This window comes from Sturnira hondurensis, unplaced genomic scaffold (genome assembly GCF_014824575.4).
Source record: "Sturnira hondurensis isolate 20B ecotype Veracruz unplaced genomic scaffold, ASM1482457v3 Scaffold0002840, whole genome shotgun sequence".
NCBI lineage: Eukaryota > Metazoa > Chordata > Mammalia > Chiroptera > Phyllostomidae > Sturnira > Sturnira hondurensis.
The window spans coordinates 20281007-20302666 of NW_028075471.1; the positions used below are offsets into that span (position 1 = coordinate 20281007).

The 21660-nt window shown below is 53.3% G+C and overlaps 1 protein-coding gene across 4 annotated transcripts; it reads right to left on the reverse strand.

Annotated features, from left to right (window-relative positions):
- Positions 1-693: 693 nt before the first annotated feature.
- URGCP (upregulator of cell proliferation) lies at positions 694-21512 on the reverse strand. 4 transcript variants are annotated; one of them, XM_037040980.1, is made up of 6 exons: positions 21466-21512; positions 7561-7587; positions 7192-7262; positions 5614-5664; positions 5381-5419; positions 694-3845 (listed from the first exon to the last, which is right to left on the reverse strand). In XM_037040980.1, the coding sequence occupies exons 4-6, from the start codon at positions 5645-5647 to the stop codon at positions 1249-1251; spliced, it is 2670 nt and encodes an 889-aa protein (XP_036896875.1). In that variant the 5' UTR covers positions 5648-5664; positions 7192-7262; positions 7561-7587; positions 21466-21512; the 3' UTR covers positions 694-1248. The 4 variants fall into 4 exon arrangements, with proteins under 4 accessions (XP_036896875.1, XP_036896874.1, XP_036896872.1 ...); XM_037040979.1 differs by lacking the exon at positions 21466-21512 and adding an exon at positions 14494-14601 and having other exon boundaries at positions 7192-7258; XM_037040977.1 differs by lacking the exon at positions 21466-21512 and adding an exon at positions 14494-14601.
- Positions 21513-21660: the final 148 nt, after the last annotated feature.

Here is a 21660-nt window from a genome sequence, read left to right on the forward strand (position 1 = left end):
CTGCCCGTCACCTGAGTCCAGACGCTCACGGAACCCACGTGGGTGTCCCAGCTCCAGCAGGGGCCCAGGCCAGATGGCTCCTTCACCAAGTCTAGTAAAAGGAGTAAAGGACAGAGGGGCACCCCTGGTTACCTCCTCAGGGCTGAGTTTTCCTGAAGCCACAAAACACAGAGAAGAGGAGGCCCCAAGGCCTAAGTCAAGATTCCCAGCCTAGTGACACAGCTGGGACTGGGCTCTGAGGCTCAGCAAGGTGGTCTTGGTGCAGGCCAAGACTTTAGCTGGAGAATCAAGGTGAGAGGGACCCCAAATTCTGGCTCCAGTGGTGGCAGGTGGGCCCCGGTGCCTGGATGTTTGGTCCCAGGAGCACCGCAGTGAAATGAAGGGCTGGCATGCAGGGCTGGGCGGGGCAGGGCAGGATGCGGAGGCCTGGTGCTGAGGGCAACAGCTCCCGACCAGCTCTGCCCACACAGGTCCCCTGCTCTGGGCCCTGTCCTCGCCTACAGATTGGAACTATGATGGAGACACCCATCTGCAGCCACTGCAAAGACGTTGCCTCCATTTACCAGTGACCGCCTGGAATGGGCCTGCTCCCGGGGCCCACCCTGCAGCCCTCCCTCAGACAGACCTGGTCCCCAAGGAGGAAACAGGAACATTAAGGCCCAAGAGGAGCCGCCATCACTCTCACCCAGGTGGTCACTCGTTTCACAAACTTTATTAAAGTGCCTGCAGTGCACCAGGCCCAGGAGTGATGAAGGTGGGTAACACACAGCCCCGCCCCCAGGAGCTCACTGTCCAGGGAAGGGGCAGACTCAGGCCAGTCCCAAGAAGCCCCATCTGTGTTGGGGGGCGCACACAAGGTGATGCAGGGTATGGGGTGTGGCAGAGCGAGCAGGGTGGGGGTGGGGAGGGCAGTAACCAGGCGTCCCCACACTGGCACTCACTGATCCATGGGCACTGGAGAGCCTGTCTGCTCCTTAGGGCCCTTTCTGACCCCTTTCCTAGGGACCCACACACCCAGCTGCAGGGGTGGAGGCCCCTCTCTGCTCCAGGAGCAGACGAAGACACCCTCCTGCCGGGCGTCCAAGGGGCTGGACATAGCTCTATCTGCATGGGCCCTGGGGCCGCTCCACCCACTGCCTCTCTCTGCTGGTCAAGCTGTTTAGGACACGCCAGGCCCGCTTTTGCTTTTCTGCCTCCTCACACAGGCAGGGCACCGGCCCCAGGTGGACGCCCCCAGAGCAGCAGTGCTCACAGCCGTCTGACCAGCTCGATGAGCTGCTGGATGTTTTTGTTGGGGTTCGACAGGCCGTTCCTGATGTTCTCCAGCAGGCATCTCTTCAGCTCCAAGACGGCTTCGCTGTACCCCAGGCTCGCGGTGGCCATGGGGGGCACCCCGTGCCACAGGCCAGGGATGTGCCAGATGTGCTGCTTCTCGGGGTCGCAGAAGGCCAGGCCTGCCAGCGTCCGCAGACTGTCTCCCTGCTTGTCCACTTGGGTGGCAGCTCTGCTCCCATCCGCAGGCTGCTCCAGCAGCGGCCTCCTCTCCCGTGGCTTTGGGCCGGGGGCCGATGTGTCCTGCAGGTTCTGGTACACGAACTGGTAGTTGGGCATGTGCCCCGTCTTCTCCAGCCTCAGAAACGCATGCACAACAGCTGGCGGGATGTCCCTCGTCTCAGCTAAACTGACCACAGTGACGTTGCTCAGCCCCAGAATCAAAGTGGCCAGGGAGGCCTCCAGCTCAAAGCGTTCACCAGCGGCGGCCGGGGCACCTCCTATCAACCCGCCTGAGTCTATCACCAGAATGTGGTCACAGCCCAGGTCCTGGCTGAAGCTCTCAGCCACTGTGACAAGCTGCATGAAGGCCCCTCGAGGACCGCAGCCCCTGCCGCCTGTGGCAAACCGAAGCCCGAACATGGTGTTGAGGAGAGTGGACTTCCCCGTGCCCGGCACACCCAGCGCTGACAGCACCACCAGCCGTGACCGCCTCCCCAGGCGCCCGTGCAGCTCCTTCAGGAGCCCTGTGACCCAGCGCATGGGGGTGCTCAGCGTGCTCCCATCGATCAGCTCCAGGGGTAGCCCCCTCACCAGCAGCTCCAAGGCCAAGCCTGGGAAGTGGGCAAACTGCCTCTGGCCTGCTGGCAGCTTCCCCGCCTCCACCAGGCAGCTCTCTGCCTCGTAAAACTGAGCCATCTCCCTCAGGAAGTGTTCCACTCCCAGGGGCTCCAGCCAGAGGTGCTCTCGGAGGGCCCCGGCCCCACCCTGCTTCTGCCTCAGCGCCAGAACTGTTTCCAGAGGCTGCCTTGGCCTTGGCTGGGCTGCCCCTGCCAACCCCCACTCCATCCACCTCAGGAAATACTGCCTCTCACCCAGGGAGGGGCAGCTGACACCGGTGATGAACTCCTGCACGCCCGCCGCAGGGTCGTGGCCATTCTGCAGTGTGCGAAGTTCCAGCAGCCGGTGCCTCAGCTCTGCCAGGCGCTTGTCCGGAGGGTCCCCGGCCCACTGTGCCTGGCACAGTTCCTTCTCCACCCGGGCCACCTTTCGCCACAGCTCCCCCTGCAGCCTCAGTTCCTCCCGGCGGAAGGCGTCCAAGTCTTTGATGTTCCTGGTGATCCGCTCCATCCGGTCCTTCGCCCGCTGACACTCCTCGCAGTCCTCGTCAACCCTGAGCCCCAGCCTGCGGGCTGCATGGGCCATGTCCTCCACCGACACCCGTCTGCAGGGGGACCGGGCCACCTGCACCAGGATGGAGCGGACCCTGCGCAGGAAGCGCACGCCATCTGTGCTGCTGACCTTCACGAGCACGTGGGAGTGGTCCATCCTCAGTACGGGGACCAGCCGGTTCAAGAACCGCAGGTTCGAGTTCCGTTTCCCGCGGTAGGGGCTCAGAATGAAGTAGAACTTGGTGGCCGACCCCTTCACAGAGGACAGCAGTCTATACTCCTTCTCACCGATGTTGTCAGTCAGGATGAACACAGCCGAGGACACTTCTGTCAGGAGCCGGAACTGCAGCCAATGAGACCCAATGTCGCCTCTGAGGTTCAGAAAGGCCACAGGCTCTGGGAAAAGGTCCAGGTCCTCCCGGCCACTGGGCAGGAACCAGGATATCTCCACCAGCCCGTCTGCAATCTCCCGGGCACTGGTGCCCAGGCTGAGGTCCCGGTGCCAGAAGCAGTCGCGCTGCCGGTGGCCCGGGCTGAGCAGGGCATTGAGCAGCTGGGACTTGGAGTTGCTGCTGACCTCCATGCGCACAAAGGCGAAGGTGGGCGCTCGGGGCAGGACCACGCTGTCCTCCCAGAGGCTGCCCATGGCCCTCGGGGGCTGTGCCCACCACGTCCGCACAACACCCCGCAGGGCCCACAGCAGGAAGGTGTGGGTGTGGTTCTCTGAGTCAGGCAGGACCAGAGGGAGCGCGAACTGGCAGAGAGACATTCTCAGCAGGATCTCTTGCTGCAGGAAAGCGTCAGAGGAAAGCAGCAGGGCACAGAGGAGGTCCAAGGGGTTCACGGGCGTGTCAGGGGTAGGCAGCTCTGAGAAGGAATAGATGTCTGCAGAGATGTCATCGGCTGAGTCCCAGTAGATGACCTCCTCCTCCATCTGGCTCTCCTTCTCCGCAGGCCGGGCATCCGGGGGCAGGTCCAGCACCACAGTGGTGTTCCGGGCCTCGGCATTGAGAGCCTGCAGCTTCCTGAGGCAGCTCCAGGGCAGATCCCTGGGAGCCTGAGGAGCCCAGCTCCTCACACTGTCACTGCTGATCTGCAGGGCATCCTGAAGACCGAGCTTCTGCACCTGGTAAGTGTCGAGTCCCAGTAGGGACAGCAGCTCCTGCAGTCGGCTCCTCTCCACTGTAGAGGGAAATGAAGACATGAGTGCTCGAGCTTGGGCAGGGGCCGGGGCAGAGGTGGGGAGGGAACATGGAGGGTGGTGGTGCCCTTAATACAGCAGGATGCAGGACCCCTGGGCCATATGAGAGCAAGATATATGCAAATCTCACCACCCAGATGCAAACACAGGGGTCATGTGGGTCATTCGAGAGGACAGAGAACAGGAGCCGGGGCCCCTGCAGAAGTCTATGTGTCTGCCTCCTCTGGAAGCCTGTAGGCTCTGGCAGCACCAAGCCAATGGGCCGGGTGAGCAGCTGTGCGCCCGGATGCGTGGGCAGCCACTCTCCCCACCCTCACCCCCAGCACACCCTGTACTCCTGCACTCGGGCCAGCAGTGGGCTCCTGTCACTGGCAATGTCCCACAGGTGACATGATCACTGAATCACTCCGATCTTCCTGTTCCTGTTCTTTTCTCTTTACAAAGTAACCAGAGAATTTTGGAAGGAAACAGAGAGGTATTGCTAGGTACAAAGCACTGCAAACCACAGCTACACTGTTTTTGCGAGTCTGAAGCCAATAACAGGGGTTTAAATTTGTATTATGTCAGTCAGAGGTTATTGTAATGCTGCACTTATTTGTTCGGCTCTTCACGTAGGGCCCATCACAGTATGAACATTCCCAGACTGGCTGCTCACGGCAGCCCTGCCCTGCCAGAGGCTTCTTCTGCTTCCCTGTCTCAGCACGGACTCGTACCAATTTTCATACTACGTATAATCAGTACACTTCACATGCTAAATAAACAAACAAAATTAATAAAGATCCTGCCACTATCCAGGACTCTATTCCTTTCTCCAAAGAGGAAGCATCATGGCGGAGGCTTATGGGAAGGGCTCGGGCCGGCCCAGTGCCCACCAGCACTCAGAGCACCAGACACGCTGCCTTGCTCCCCGGGGCCACCCTCTGCCTGCTGTCTGCACAGGCGCTGGGCGGGTTCATGGGCCACGTGGCTGCACTCAGACCAGGGGTGGTGACTTGCTGCAGGAACAGAAGGACTTGGGGAGAGACACTGAAGAAGAAACTCTTCCTGCTCAGGTTTCTGAGTTTTGCCAGAATGAAACCAGGGGTGTCGTCTTATCACACATGGAACAACTGTGATTTTTTAAGTAGCTCAGTAGTTAAGTGCGATGGGGAAAAGCCAGAGCAAACCGGCCTGTTCACACACTCATGCCCCGGGTGTGACCCTGCACAGGTCTATCAGTGAAACCACCGGGCAGAACACGTGGTTCTCAGGCTTTGCTGTGTGCTTGAGAGTCCCTGAGAGAATGTTAGAAATAACACCCTAGAGTGCCAACTCCCTGCGCCACTCTGCACAGTGACAGCTCGCAGGGGGTTGTTTTCCTGGTGGTGTTATTCATATGTAAGTTGTCATAAAGCATGAATGCACTAGAGGCAATTCTGAGGCGGCCAGGGGTAGGGACCACCAGCACGGGTGCCGTCTCCCTTCCACAGGACTGGTCGCTGGGGCACAGAGAGAAAACAACAGAGGAAGCACCTACCCGTTGGGAAGCCGCTGTCCTGAGCCTCGTCCGCACCGTCTGCAACAGCAAAGGGCAGAGTGCGTCCCTCAGATCGGGAGCCTGGACGCACACCAGCCGGCTTAGGCCGGTCTCTGAACCTGCTGTTTCTCATTCAACAACTGTTCAGAAGATCGAACCCCAGCCCATGCTCACCTGGCCCACTCCCTCCTTCCTCCCCCCACCAGTCCATCCCCAAACCCTGGGGCTCCCACCTCCGTACTGAAGTTCACGGTCATCTCCTTCCATTTCCCTCCATTCCAGGTCTGGAAGAGAGACACAGACACCCTTAGTTTCACCCACACGTCCAGCAACGCCGCATCGGGCCTGGGCACCTGCACACAGGGAAAACGAGGTCCCCAAGAGAGACGTGTGCACCCGTGCTCACAACACCATGAAGCAGCACGGCAGCTGCAGCAAAGGGGCGGGCGGCCCTCGTGTCCATCAGGGGACGAAGGGGCAGACACAACGCAGCTGCACACACAGCCACACGTTATTGCGCCTTCGAAAGGAAGGGGGTCCTGCAGAATGCTGCAGCACGGACGGGCTGCATGCTGAAGAAAACAAGCCGGTCAAAGGAAGACAGCCCTGCAGGAGCCCCTCCCAGGCAGGGCCCGTGGCGGTTGGACCCCAGAGACAGAAAACAGAGCAGTGGGTGCCAGCAGTGAGTGGGCAGGCTCAGTTTGGTGGGTAGCAAACTTCTTACTTCCAGGGTGAGTGCAGTTGTGGGATGGCGGTGCCCATGGGCGCACAGTGACGGGAATGTTCCAAGTGTCCCTGAACTGGACACTTAGAACGGGTTAGGACAGCGAATATTATGTGTATTTTAACAAAAAAAGAAAAGAAAGAAACCTTTGGGGAAGAAAACCATTTTATAATGAATAATCCTGTGGCTGTTCATAGTCACAAAATCGTGCAATCTCCACTTATCTACCTATTTAGTTACAAAACATTTCTATCACTTGAAAGTTAAACTCCGTGCCCACTGAGGAATTCTCCCCCTCTCCTCCCAGCCCCTGTAGTAACCCCCCACCCTGTTTCCCAAGGCGGCTGCACCTTTTCACGTGCCTAAGGGCTCCAATTCTGCCACACCCTAGCCACCATGGGGTTTTTGGGGTTTTTGATAGTAGCCATTGTAGTGGCTGTGAGGTCATAACTCACTCAGTAAATATTTGTTTGTATTAATAAAACAAAAAGTGATTAACCCAAACTTATCTGCCTATTTTGTGGAGCTATTTTGCATAACACTATTACTAGCCAATAGAACACATTCATTTGGAGAAGCACCAAATTACTGACAGATGCGCCCAAAATGAGTGACTGAGAGAAACTAGGACTCCGGGAGGTGGCCACACCTTACAGCTGAAGTCACAAGGGGCAGCTGCCACCCCAACAATCTCCAGAGAAAGAACAACCAGCTTATGGGGACCATGACCAAAAAGACCACAAGCCCCAGTCTGCCAGGACAGTTCCAGTTTGCACCTGTGATCCCCACAAAATACAGCGGCCCCTCTCAGCCGTGCCCAGAGTGGGAACCAGTCAGTCACCTGGACACGTGTCACAACACTCAGACCACAGGGAAGTGTCCCGGCAGGACTGATACCTGTTTAACACGGAGTTCCATCTGGAATAATGTACAAGGGAGTTCTTAAAAGACCCGTAGACAGAATATGCTTGTAAAAGGAACAGCAAAGCCTTAGGCTTCTTGGATTTCCGGTCTGTGCTCCCCGGGTCAGGGTGGGGCTGGGGGAAGCAGCGCACCTGCCGTGCCCAGGGCCTGAGCCCAATCTTACCTGCACCGGCCACCGCCACTTGTCTCTCGGGGGCTTTTATTTCTGGGGCCACTTCTGCCAAATCTGACTGTCTGAAACAATTTCAGAAGAACATTATAATTAAAATAGTGAAATACCACTTTCTCCTTTCAAATTGGCAGCATATCAAATCTCGTGGGGCGCCTTTCAAAACTACAAATCCTGGTCGCAGCCCAGAGCCCTGATTCCAGAACCTCAGAGGCTCTGAGTCTGGGTCTGGATGTTGCTGCTTCTGAAGGAGCCCATGGTGGGTCTGGGACACAGCCACGTGGAGGAAACGCCAGCCCTCCCAGAAAAACTACCAACCAAACACAGACACAGCCATCCAAAAAGACATGAAAATATACCTACCCTCTGACCAGTAATTCCACTTCCGCCCTAAGGAAATAATTAAGATTCAGTTACAAAGATGTAGATGCCAGCTTTATATATCACAGCAAAAAACTGGACACATTTCAAAATCAAAGTCCAGTAACAGGGAATTCTGCTACAGTCATATTCTGCAACCATCACGAAATGGTCCGTGGGCCTCATCTCACAGACAAACGCAGGCTGGCTGTCCGGGCAGCCAGGCTCGGTGCGCCGCAAAATGCCGCTCCATGCATGTCTGGGTGGGGGGCGGGCACAGCTGCGGCTGTTCACTGGGAGTGGCCCAAGTGAGCAGGCAGGGATGGTCCCAAATTCTTCTCAGTGGGTTTGAGAAGCAGGCACAGTCCACTTCAGAAGCCACTATTTGAGGTGTGTCCCGGGAGGTGTGAGCACGGCACCATGGGCGAGGAGTGGGGGTCAGACGATGACTCACAGAGTTGCCCTGGATGCGCTTGTGCACACGCGTGTATGCAGGTTCGCGTGCACATGGTGCGGATTTCCTGGCTCTGGCCCCTTGAAAGGGCCACAGAAGCGCCCTTTAAAATCTTTGCTAACAGACAGCAGGTCTCCGTGGGGAAATGGCTGACGACAGGCCTGGTGTAGGGAAAGAACCAGAGCAGCTCAAGCATCTAATTCCAGACACCACACCGTGCACAGAAAGGGCACGTCACTGGACACAGCAGCCAGCGTGAAGGGTCCCGCCATCATGTCTGGGACAACTGGAGCCTGAACGACACTGAATGCAGTAATTAATTAGAAGCCACTAAGAACAGAAAGTACTGGTGCATGCAGACACTGCACAGACGAACAAGCGGGGGGCGGGCTCTCGTCCAAGCAGAACGGCAGTGGGGCTGCGGCGGCTGGGACAGCACCACCTGCAACTGTCACCACCAGGACACACCAACCAACACCAAGCTGCAGACAGAAATGCAGACGGGGAACAAGGTCTTAGCTGGGTCTTCAAAAGTCTCCTCACAGGCTGCTTCCCAGGTGCCAGGGAGCAAACCAGCAACTCTGCCTCAGTGGGTGGTCAAAGCCAGGGACAATGGGGACAGAGGGCCATTGTGTGAACCCCCACCCTGAGAAAGGACCAACATCACCTGTGCAGGATTCCCACTGAGAGTACAGAACCTGGATCAGGTCACGTGGACAAACTCAATATGAAACTTCAGGCTACATGGGGAGAGCACTGTATTTTCCCAAAGTGTGAATATCATCACAAACAAAAAAGGTGGGGAAATGTCCTAGATTAAGATGCTGATGAGACAGGAAAACAAAGTGCCACCCCTCCCTCTAGACTGGATCTGGGAGCACAGGGACAAACTCCAGGGCCCACTGACCACACTACAGTACGGGTTTTGTCCAAGCTGAGGTCAGGCGCAGGGGTGATGAAAGAGCATCTCCACTCTCAGCAAACAGATGCAGAGGGCACAACAGGGGGAGGAGGTGGGCAGAGTACTCTGTGATGCTTCAGGACAATGGCATGCCTGTGCATTCACATGGGTATGTGTGCACACCTACACACACGGAGACAGCAAGGGAGAGAAAGAATGAGAAATGAGAATAGTAAGAGCTAAAATGCCAAGAATAGGGGAATTTTCATTTTTACAGTTGATCTCTCAGCACAAATTATTGCTAAATAAAGTTTTAAAAGTTAATAGTGGTTAATTACATCTGGGTGGCATATCAGTTTACTCTGTCTTATTTGAAGTCTTTGAAGTAGCAGAAGCATGTACTTATTTAATGAAACTAAAAGGGCTGTGAGAACGATGCTGTGAGTGGGGAGTCAGGGCCACGGTACGACCTGGGAGGCCTTGTGGAGCCCGACAACCAAGGGCCCCTTTGAGCCACGGTCCACTGTAGTTTGGAGCAGGTCATTCCAAGACAAGCAATCGCACTCTGCTCACTTTACCAGCAGGACAAACTGTTCACCCAGCCCTCCTCCCCAGACCTCCCTCACGGTTCCACAGTTCCTGGGGCCCCACCCTCGGCCCTCTCTGGGGGAAGGCCCAACTCACTGGCAGGCACTCTGAACATGGCTGTTCAGTCACTTTCCTACAGAGCACTAAGAACTCTGACTTCATCTGAGCCCACTGCCGATAAAAACAGGGGTTTAGCCCTGGCTGGTGTGGCTCAGTGGACTGAGTGCTGGGTTGCAAACCAAAGGGTCGCCATTCGATTCCCAGTCAGGGCACATGCTTGGGTTGTGGGACATGAGAGGCAACCACACACTGATGCTTCTCTCCGTCTCTTCTCCCTCCCTTCCCCTCTCTAAAAATAAATAAATAAAACCTTAAAAAAAAAAGGACCTGCCACATTCCCCTCCAGCTCCACATCTGGGCCCCAAAACAAAACAAAACCCAAAGCTAGTTACTTCACCCACAAAGCCTCAGGTTCCTACAAACACTTTCAAATCCTCCCAAACACATGTGCAAGTCCCAGCCCAGTGCCAAGGATGGGACTTCATTTGGAATTAAGTAAATAAAGATGAGGTAACACTGGGATCAGGCAGCCCAGAGCAAGAGCTGGCACCTTTGGAAGAGAGACATGGGGAGGCCGGGGCCGCAGTGACGCATCTACGATGCCAAGACACTGGACGCTCGGTGAGGCACAGATGTCCTCCGAGCTTCCAGAAGAAACCAGCCGGGGACGCTCAGGTCTGGATTCCTGGCACCCAGCACTTCGAGGGAAGAGATGGCCTTGCTGTAAGCCCCCGTCTGGGTGTCATCCCAGCACCGGGCGGACAGACACAGTGCGGTGGCTCTGGACAGTGGGTCTGCGGGCCCGCCCCACTGTGGGCTCTACCCTCAGGCATCTGTTTCTTCTCTGCGTCTTCTGAGGACACCAGTCACTGGATTCAGGCCCAACATTTACACCTCCAAGAGAGGACTGAAGACATAAAGTGCAGTGAACGGGACGGATGGACAGCTGGAGCCACGGGTGCTCCCGGCAGGCCTCCTGGAGCAGGGTGCCGGCCCACACAGGCTTGGCGGGAGGCGAGCACACCAGCCACATAGCTCTCCAGGGAGAGAGATCAGGAGGAGGTGCAGGCCAGGACCTGGGGGCTCGGACGGAGTGCGCAGCAGGGAGGCCGTGGGAGGGCAGAGGAGACAGGGCTGCTAGGTCAGGAGAAAGGACTGGCTCTGGTTCTGGAGGATGCCCTGAGTCCAAGGCGACACGCCTGTCCCATGCTGACAACAGATGAGAGATGACCAAGATCAGGCTGGGGCAGCAGCACCTATGGTGACAGCAGGGGGTTGGGCTCCGAAGTCTCTGTGCAGGGTTTCAACAGACTGGCCAGAGCGTGTGAGGAAGGCGGAGTGCAGGGACCTCCACGTGCCCGGCTCCAGGGGCTGCACCACCTGAGGTGGGAGGGCTGAGAGGGGTGGGAGCTGCCAGTGCTGGGTGCCCACACTGCTGCACAGACACAGGGCTGGGAGGGGCTCGCTGCAGGGCCCAGGGCCATCTGCCCTCCACCACATGCAGCTCCAACCACAGTCAGCTCCTCCCCTAGAGACAGACCCTCTACCCTCAACAAAGGCAGCATTGACCCGCTGTGGGTCCACAGAAAGACCTGAAAACCCAAGATGGATTGGAAACCAACGGCAAAATCGGGGGAACGGAATGCTGGGGGCGCCCGCCGCCTTCCTGCCCACGAGCAGCACGTCAGAAACAGGGAGACTCCCACTCACAGCGTCCACAAGGGGCATGTACGGTACAGTCTGCAAATGTGCAGCGTCCACAGGAAGAGAATCCCTCAGTGCCAAAGAACAAGGGGCTTGAACTAATGAACAGGCAGGCTGTTGGGGAAACGAGGGCTGGATATCATTTTTGAAGACAATTCTCCCTCAATTAACATATATGTGAATTTAGGTTGAAAAATTCACTTATAGATAAGCTGATTCTATGGGAAAATATCTGCACAATAATAATCAGGAAAATTCTGGAAAAGAACAGTAATGAAGGAGGAAAAAACCTGCAGGACAGTGACATGCAGCCCAGCCTCCCACACAGTCAGGCACGGTGGGTCTGTGGACACGGCCCCTGGGGAGGAAGGCCCAGAAATGATCCAGGGCCTGGGGGTTTTCCCACTGCAACCACCTGGAGAAATGGAGGCGACCCCTAGTACTCCTTTCACCAGAATGAATACCAAACGGGCCTACAAGTCAAATTAGAAAATGAACCAAACAAAAAAAAACCTGAAAGGAAATATTAAATATTGTTAAAAATCCTCCCTGGCTGGTGTGGCTCAGTGAAGTGAGAGCCAGCCTGAGGACCGAAAGGTCGCCGGTTCGATTCCCAGTCAGGCACAGGATGGGGTTGCAGGCCAGATTGCTGGTAGGGGGCACATGAGAGGTTGCACATCGATGTTTCTCTCCCTCTCTCCCTTTCCCTCTCTAACAATAAATAAATACAATCTTTAAAAAAAAATCTCAGAGTAGCGTAAAGTCAAAAGGCAAATGCCAGAAGGATGGAAAGTACTTGTGACCCAGGTGACAAGAGGCTCAGTCCCTCCGTGCTCACAGACCAGCGCACCTGTGAGACGGAGCCGAGGGCAGCTCCCCCACAAGTTTAGTCAGCACAAAACAAGGACACGGCAACTCACTGTGCGTGCCCCTTGAGGGATACAGTCTCCCTAAGGAGCAGGGTGCAAGGGCCCTGATTTTTCACTTCAGTCCCTTCTACACCTTTGGAAATGTGAACGGGGCACGGGTATTGCTTCTTTTTAAAAATAAGGCAACTACCAATTTTATAAAAAGCTACAATGTAGAGCCCTGGCTGGGTGGTTCAGTTGGTTGGAGTGTTGTCCTGTACTCTAAACAGCTGCAGATTTCACTCCTGGTCAGGGCCCACACCTAGGCTGTGGGTTCAATCCCAGGGCTGGGTGTGTCCAGGAGGCAAGCCATCAATGTTTATGTGTCACATCCATGTTTCTCTCCCTCTTTCTCTCTCCCTCAACAATAGAAACATATCCTTGGGTAAGGATTTTAAAAAGGCTACAATGTAGAGAACCCTACAACAACAGAACCTACAACCACCACCACATCTGGACTGCAACCGAAAAGGCCTTCCTGACGGACCCTTCCTGGGTCTGGGAAAGCACCTCAGACTGGAACCCTTCTTTCAAGGAAATGGCCACTTCTAAGTTATTTCTTCATTTTCAGCCATCTTTTGTAAAACCATAGCCAAAGGGACAACTGCTCTGCTAACACTGCTTCTTGCCACGATGAGCGAAAGCATATCCTGACTTCAGCATCATGCTGAGCGCGCCTGGGGGATGCTGCAGGTGCTCTGTGGTCAGGGCAAAGCACAGAGTCCAACAGTCCAGCCACCAGCGGAGCTTAAACCAACCATCCTTGATGGGGTCGTTTTACATGAAGTTTTCACTCAAACTCTTAGCTGGGCCTCAGTTTCCTTACCTGCACAATGGGGTAAGACAAGACTTCCCGAATGACCAGGCGGTTGTGAAAATTCCATAATTTGATATGTGCAAAGCGCTTGGAACAGGCTCTACAACACACCCCCCGGAAGTAGGTTCAGAGGCCCCTCCGGACGCAGCCCAGCAAAGATCCCAGCGTGCTTCCCACCCCCGCCCAGACCCCAGTCTGCTGGTAGGCTGACCCACAGGGGCCAGAGGGTCTCAGAAAGCCAAGTCCAGAGGTGTGGACTGTCCCCAAATCTGTACAGAGTGTGAATGCATCATTCTCTATGAAATGACATCCAGTATACTAAAGATTCTGTGACCTCAGCTTTGCAGGGGGTACCCCTCAGAAAATGACAGGTTTGTGCCAACTTCAGACTCATGGGGTTATTCACAAAACCCTGGAACTTCTGGAACTGCAGGTATCAAGTCTGTGCCAATGCCACCTTCCACAGGGGAACCATTTAGGGCCTGCTGCCTCACAGAAGGACACACCAGCCTGACACTAGGTCCACTTCCGTCAGGTCTACACAGTAGTGAGCTTGGATGCCAAATGCACCATCACTTTTTAAAAGGCCCCAGGGCTTCCCCACACAGGCTCAGCACCCTGCCTGCTGCTTCACCCTTCGGGCTGGACGCAGTGGGACGTTGGCCTCTGGGTGAATCAGCCAGCATGTGAGAGATGGGCCCTTGTTTATTCTATTTATGAACTCAAAGTACTGGGGAGTCTGACCACTACTGCCCAAGCCTAGAAAGGCAGCCAGTGGATGGGAAATGCCATGACAGCTAGCGTCAGACCCAGCTGCTGTCCCCACAGCCACCTCCACCTCCTGTGACGTGGGGACATGGGCAGCCTGAAGCCCCTCACACCCAGCAGGAGGTCTATACGCTCAGCCAAACGACGGTTTTACCAACTGCAGCGGTGACCTTGAGTCCAATTTCCCTCCTCTGGGACATGAAGGGAGGAGCTGGACTGTCGTTCCCCAGCTTTCATGACTACTTACATTACCAAAATAAAAAGTAATCATATTGAATTAATGAGGTTTTATTTTGCAAGTAGGATATTTAAAAAATTGCAAACTCTGCCTGGCACCACCGTTTCCTAGAAGAAGAAACGTTTAACACCGAGTCGACATTAGAGAGTGAGGTCAAAACGAAGCACCCGCCCCAGCAGGCCCGCGGCCGCCGGGGCCCAGGAGGGGCCAGGGGTGCCGGGCGCGCGCGCGTCTCCCCGCCCTCGCCCCTGCCCCTCGAGCGTCTGGGCGGCTTCCGGGCGGCGGGCGAGCGGACCACTGGCAGGCCCGCCCTGGGGGCGCGCTCTCCTCCCCTCCCCCGCGCGGCCTGGCCGGGCCCCACGGCGCATCCGCCCAAGGTCGGCCAGAGGGGGCAGCGGGGCCTGGCGGGCGGAGGCCCAAGAGGGGAGCGCGCCCTCGCCCCGCGCCCTCTCCCTCCCCGGCCCAACAGAGGCCCCGGCGCCCGAGCGCCGCACTCACCCGGGCGACGCCATGAGCGCGGCGAGGTCTCCGCGCTGCCGCCGCCGCTGCCGCCTCCGCTTCCTCCACCGCGGGCTCGGGGAGGGGCCTCGCCGGCCACCGGCTGCCCGCCGGGCGCTGCGGGCGGCGCGGCGGGGCGGGGCGGGGGCGCGGGGTGGGGCCGTAGTGGGGGGCGAGCGAGGAGGCGCAAACCCGAGAGGACCGGGGCTGGGAAGAGTTTTGGGGAGCGGGCATTGGAGTGAGAGAGGTCGCATAATTTCTTTAAATTAATGTTGTTGGTCTTAAGATAGAGTTTACAATAATTAGTAATATCGGTTCACAGAAACTGAAACGAGCTCTAGTGGGTGTGCGGCATCCCACCGCGCGGTGGGCCCTGGTCCGTGTAGCCGGCCCCTCGTGCGCTACTCAGGATCCTGAACCCTGTGGACGGCTACCGTCCTCGTATCCGAAACGTCCCCACGTGCCATGATTATTAAGCCAAGTTTCTAGAGTTGAATTTCTCGGTCAGGTGATACCAGTGTTTTTAAGTCTTTTCCCACACGGACGTCTCTGTACACACACAAAATACTGGCGCACGTCTGTACCTGTGCACACACACACCGCTCTCCCAGCACAGTCTCCAACACTGCGCTGGGGGCTAGCTTCCCAAAACCCTTTGTAAGTTTCACATCTTTCCTTGTGGCCAATTTGATGGGTTAAAAACCAGTATTCCGCAAAATGGCAGACTAGGAAGTGCCACGCTCTCATTTTAGGGGCTTTGAAAACCAGTCAAAGTTTTACAGCAACCAAACACTCAAGCAAGAGAGAGCCGTCTTCGAACCGGCAGGAGAGTTCTCCGGTGTCTTTCCCTGCTCTCGCCACCGCCCCTCCCAGTGCAGTAGTTGATGGCTCTGGCCTAGAGCAGGCTGCCTCCCGTCTGCTCTGCTCCCTCTAGTTCAAGGCGGTGGGGATGTGGGGACTGGGAAATTGGTCGGGGAACAGGTTTGGGAAGCACAGGGAAGGCCAGTGCTACCTGGAAGAGCTTGACCATTGGTGGCCAGGGTGTCAGCATAAGACCGTCCTCTGCTTTTGAAAGGGTTAGGGTGTCCCAGTTCCTGGTGACCAGGTTCTTTGCTGGGAGGCACGGGGATAGGTGGGGAGGGAGCTCCTTTGGTTCTGGTTGCAGCTGAAGGACATTTAAAAGAATAGCAAAATGGCAGTAAGTTCTTTCTCCTCAGCAATTATTTTAACTAAATGGGTTAAACTATTCAATCAAAAGGCAGAGATTGGCAGAATCAATTTTTAAAAAAATTATTAAGATTGTATTTATTTATTTGTAGAGAGGGGGAAAGGGAAAAAGAAAGAAGAAAGAGTGGGAGAGAAGCATCAGTGTGTGGTTGCCACTCATGTGTACCCAACTGGGTAACTGGCCTGCAACTCAGACATGCACCCCAACTGGGAATCAAACCAGGTTCACAGGCTGTCTCTCACCAGCTGGGGCTGAATTTTTTTTTTCAATTTCTGGCTGTGTGTTGCTATCACATAGAAATATGGCTGTTGTCTACTAGTCCTGCATCGCAACTGAACTGTGAGTGGTTCTAGGAGATGTTTGTAATCGCCCTCGGGTTTTGTGTGGGGACAAGCATGTCACCTGTGAATAAAGACATTTTTACTTCTTTCCCCTCTGCCTTTTAATTCTTTCCCCTGCCTTGTAGACATGGCTAGAGCCTCCAGTACAAGGCAGGACAGTAGCAGTGAGAGCAAACCTGCCTCATTCCTGATCCCAGGTCGGGAAAGTATGCAGCCCCTCACCATTGTTGGAGACTGGGTTTCTTTCCCTCTAAGTTCATACAGTGAAGCCCTAACCTCTAGTGTGGCTATACTGGGAAACAGGGCCTCTGAGAAATAATTAAGGTTAAATGAGGTCCCATAGGACCGGTGTCCTTAAAAGAGACACCAGAGAACTAGCACTCTGCCCACCCACCACCCCCTGTATGCATGCACCAAGGAAAGGTTGTGTGGACATAAAGTGAGGACAGTGCTATGCACACACCAGAAACCATGGCGGACAAAACCCTGCTCTTGGACCTCTGCACTCCAGAGCTCTGAGGAAACATGCTTCACCGTAAAGTCCCCAGTTGGCGGTGTTCTTGCGGAAGTCACAGCAAACTAATCAAGTTCCTCTGGCTCAGGGTTTTTCAGGGGATGGTAGTCAAATTGTCAGCCAGGATCATCTCAATACACGAACAGGGAAGGATTTGCTTCCCAGCTCGTTCAAACTGTGTCAACAGGATTAGGTTTTGAGGGGCTTGGACTGAAGGCCTCAGTCTTTCCCAGCTGTTTCAGGGAGGCCTCAATCCGTTCCGTGCTGCAGGGCATCTGCAGAGGGCAGCTCACAGCATGGCCGCCAGCTCCCATCAGGAGAGGAAGAGAAGAGAAGTGGCTAAAAGTGGAAGCCGGTCTTCTCTGTACCCTCATCCGAGAAGTGACATCTCATCACCTTTCCTAATCACTACAAATACACTATGCCCAGCCCCCACTCGAGGAGCTTACACAGGGGCCTGAGCATGAGAAGGGATGGCTAGGGGCTGGCTTCCTTCTCCCCAGTGCAGAGCCATCCCAGAGGCCCTCTCACCACCTCTCAGTGACCAGATCTGAGAGACGGGTGGAACAACACAGGTGAAATGACACAGACAGCACAAGTACCCAGGAGTCCATACTTACATAAACAATGTAAGTAAATGGGGGAGAAAGGGCAGCTCTTCCTTTCAGTAACATGCCACTTAACAAATGTGGCAAGTAAATTAGAAATAGGAAATGACCACCTGGTAAATATCACATTAGTCACATTAATCACGGTAGGCAGGAATGGCATCTAAAATTAGTGGATGAAAGTATGATAAAAAATAAGGTATTTGCTGCCCTGGCTGGTGTGGCTCTGTGGACTGAGTGTTGGCCTGCAAACCAGAGTTGCCGGTTCGATTCCCAGTCAGGGCACATGCCTGGGTTTTGGATCAGCTCCCTGGTGGGGGGTGCATGAGAGACAACCACACATTGATCTTTCTCTCTCCTTCCCTTTCCCTCTCTAAAAATAAGTTTTAAAATCTTTTTAAAAAGATATTTATTAGTACAAGTCTTGAAGTTTCTTTCCACAAGCTACTTATTTAAAATGAGATTTTTAAAACTTTACAATGGAGAAATCTGAGAAATACCAACAAAGTGGTCAGACTTACCCAGCCATACTTGTCGATGCCATGCACCCTCTGAACCACCTGACACACCAAGAGGGGCACTCGTCACTGCTGCCACAGTCTCCTGTAAACACGTGACTTCAGTCTCCTCAACCAGAACACCCAGATGGAGGGACATGCTACAAAATGACTTTCCAGTACTTCAAAAGTGTCAAAAGACAAAGAAACAGTAACAAATTGTTTAAAATTGCAGGAGGCTAACGTGGCAGGATGAACAAATGCCTCATCCTCCAAGAAAGGACACAGTAAGTTAGTGAGATTGGAGTAAGGTCTGTCAACGGTTCATAGCACTGTACAGATATTAATGTTCTGGATAATTCTGTTAGAGTCCTACAATACAGTAGTGTGGCGGTGAGCTGGGTAAAGGATGTACGAAAACTCTGTGCGTTGTTGTTCTTACATTTTAAAGAGCTTCACAGATTTTCGCGCGAGTAATCACTGACTATTCCCCAACTCCCTCAGCCCTAAGCAACCACCAAACTACCTTCTGTCTTTATAGAGTTGCCTATTCTGAATATTTCATATAAACGGAATCATACAATATTTGACCTTTGCATAATGTTTTCAAGGTTTATCCCCTGTCATATTTGAACTGTGTCTCCCCTCCCAAAAAGAGATTTGGAAATCCTAATGCCATCTTTGAATGTGAATTCATTTGAAAATTAGGTCTTTGCAGACAGCAAGGTAAGATGAGGTAATGGGAGGGCCCAACCCAACGTGACTGAGTTCTTATAAGAAGGGGGAGCCTGGACACAGAGATGGACATGAGGGTGACCTGAAGACATGGGAAGAACACGGTCTACAAGCCCAGGAAGCCCTGAGGCCCAGGAGCTGAAAGAGAGATTTGCAAGAGTCTCCCTCCCAGCCCTCAGAGGGGCCAACCCTGCCAACGCCTTGATTTCAGACTTCTAACCTCCAAACTGTGAGACGGTATCTTTCTGTTAGGCCACAGTTTGTGACACTTGGTTATGACGACTCCAGTAATCCCATATATCCATGCCGTAGTGGTACTTTATTCCTTCTTATTGACAAAAAGATTCCATTGTGTGAATATATCACATTCTTGTTCATCCAGTCAACATTTGGGTTGTTTTGACCTTATTGACTAGAATGAAAAATGCTTCTTATAAACATATGTTTTTAAGTTTCTGTATGGACAAGTTTTATTTTCTTTTGGGTATATAGCTAGAATGGAACTGCTAGGTCATACAATTGTTTAACTTTTTTTAATAAAGATTTTATTTATTTATCTTCAGAGGGGAAGGGAAGGAGAGAGGGAGAAAAATATCAATGTGTGGTTGCCTCTCGTGGGTCCCCTGCTGGGAACTGGCCCGCAACCCAGGCATGTGCCCTAACTGGGAACCGAACCGCGATCATCTGATTCGCAAGCCCGCACTCAATCCACTGAGCTACACCAGCAAGGGCACAATTGTTTAACTTTTTAAGGAACAGCCAAACTTTTCTGAAGTAGCTGCACCATTTTGCATTCCCGCCAGTAAAAGTGTGAGGGCTCCGTCTCTGCATCCTCAGCAAAATTGTAATTGTCTGTCCTTCTGATTACAGCCATGATAGAGGATGTGAAGTTGTATCTAACTGTGCCTTTGATTTCCATTTCCCTAATGGCTAATGAAGTTGACCTTTTTTGTTTAATGTGCTTAATCACTATTTTTCTGAAGAAATTTCCATTCAGATCCTTTGCCCAGTTTTTTTCCTTTTTTTTTAAGTTCTAAGAGTTCCTTTAAGTATTCTGCTCACCAAACCCTTATCAAATATATGATTTGCAAATGCTTGCTCCTGTTCTGTGGGATCTTTCTGTTTCCTTGATGGTGCTGTTTAAAGCACAAAAGTTTTAATTTTTTTTGAAGTCCAATTTATCAACTGTAAAATCTTTTTAAATATTTGCAACAGTTTGGTCCATCTAAAATTGCTTCCAGCCCTGGCCAGGTAGCTCAGTTGGTTAGAGTGTCATTCCAATCGCCCAGGTTGCGGGTTGGATCCCTGGTCAGGGCACATACAAGAAGCAACCCATAGCCCTTGCTGGGTTGCTCAGTTGTTTAGAGCACCGTCCAGACACACCTGGGTCATGGCTTCCATCACCAGCCAGGCACACGTGCAAGGAGCAACCCATGAATGCATGGGTGCGTGGAGCAACAGATCAATGGGGGTTCCCCCCTCTCTCTCCCCCTGCTTCCTCTCTCTCCCCCTGCTTCCTCTCTCTCGCTCTCTAAAATCAATACATTAAAGAAGATTTAAGAAGCAACCAAAGAATGCATAAGTGGAACAACAAATCTGTTTCTCCTCTTCTCTCTAAAAAAATCAATAAAAACTTTTTAAATAAATTTATTTCAAAACAGAACACTATGTACTAAAAATTTAGAGAAATATGCACTAGACTACCAACAGAAAGTAGAAATGAAATTTTCATTGCTATTCCACACAAATTTCTTTCCTTTCTCTATGATAAACAAGTATTGCAAATTCTCTGAGTAAATTTTGGAAGTTAATATCATTAGTAAAGTCATCGTCCAGAGATAACCATCATTGAAATTGAGGTCTATCTTCAACAGGAATACGTAAACACATGGAAATGTAGGATCATTTGTTCCACGGGGTCACAGCTGTATAAACAAAGTGTGTGTGATGAGTCACGACCGACAGGAATTTGTGTTGCACAGTAACAAGGAAAGGAGCTCTATCAGAGCCATTGCAGGGAGAGGAGATGGGGAGGGGCATGGGTGACACTTGAACTGGGTTTGCAAGGTGAGTGATGGCTCTGTTTTAGGGGGAAAAGGAGGGGCTTTCCAGATAGAGGGCAGCCGCAAATGAAGGAATGCAGTGGGGGCAGTGGTGGAACTGCTGATAGTTTCCTAGCCGGGCAAGACAATACTGATGCTGAAGGGCCTTAGATGACGATGGATGCGATCCCTGTAGGCCATAGGGTATCCTTGTAGTTTGGGACACGGATGCAACATGATGTACCTTTTAGAGGGACAGTTCACGAAGTTGTGTGTAAGAGGTTGGAGGAATGAGAGAATGGAGGCCAGGGACTTGGCCAGCAGCCCATGGACATGTCTGTATATTGAGTACACACATGTAGGTGACCACATGTCCTGTTTGACAGAGGCAGCCTCAGGGCACACTTCTGGTCCTAGTGTAGTAGCATTGTACCTCACTTCAGTCTCAAAAGTGTCTAAGTTCAGAGGACCACTATCTATACTTATACAGAATAGAACTCCAAAATCTTTACAACATGAGAGCCACTGATTTTTGTACTCTATTTTATATTTATTTTTTAAAGATTTTATAATGTGTGGTTGCCTCACAAGCCCCCTATTGGAGACCTGACCTGCAACCCATGCACGTGCCCTGACTGGGAACTGAACCCATACCCTTTGGTCCACAGGCCCATACTCAATCCACTGAGCCACACCAGCCAGGACTTGCTTTTTTTTCTTCTTTTTTAATGTTGGCTGCAACCCATTGAACTTACTTGGTGACATACTAATTGTTCCTAACCCAGTTTGTAAAGTTCGGCCCTACATGCCTGCAGGTGCTGGGAAACGGGAAAGGGGACAGAGACCTAAGTTCGGATTTGGTGGGTATACGGCAGCACCAAAATCACCTACACAGGGCTGGAAACGCGCACCTCCAGGCCCTCTGAGTACTCCGCGGAGTTCTTTGTGTTTCTATGGCAACTGGAATACATTTGACACCTACTACTTAAAAGGCTGTGAATACTTACAGAATCAAGTTCAAGGCAGGGCCGAGAACCACACTAGGTGACAGCCGGGGAGGATGCCCAGAAGCGTGCACCGAGAGCACAGCTGCCGCCCCGTTACTCCCCACCCACCTCCCCTAGACCGTAGGCTCCTCAGTGCCCCGCGGCGCCCCCGGGCGGGCGCCGACCCACATAGCCCCGCGGCGCCCGCGCTCGGGC

Bases quoted from the DNA above. Each gene is read 5' to 3' on its own strand.
- URGCP (XM_037040977.1), bottom strand. The intron at 5,420-5,613 runs GTGGGAGCCCCA...TTGCTGTTGCAG, and splicing joins CCGTGAACTTCAGTACGGAG to ACGGTGCGGACGAGGCTCAG. The intron at 3,846-5,380 runs GTAGGTGCTTCC...TTCCCTCTACAG, and splicing joins GGACAGCGGCTTCCCAACGG to TGGAGAGGAGCCGACTGCAG.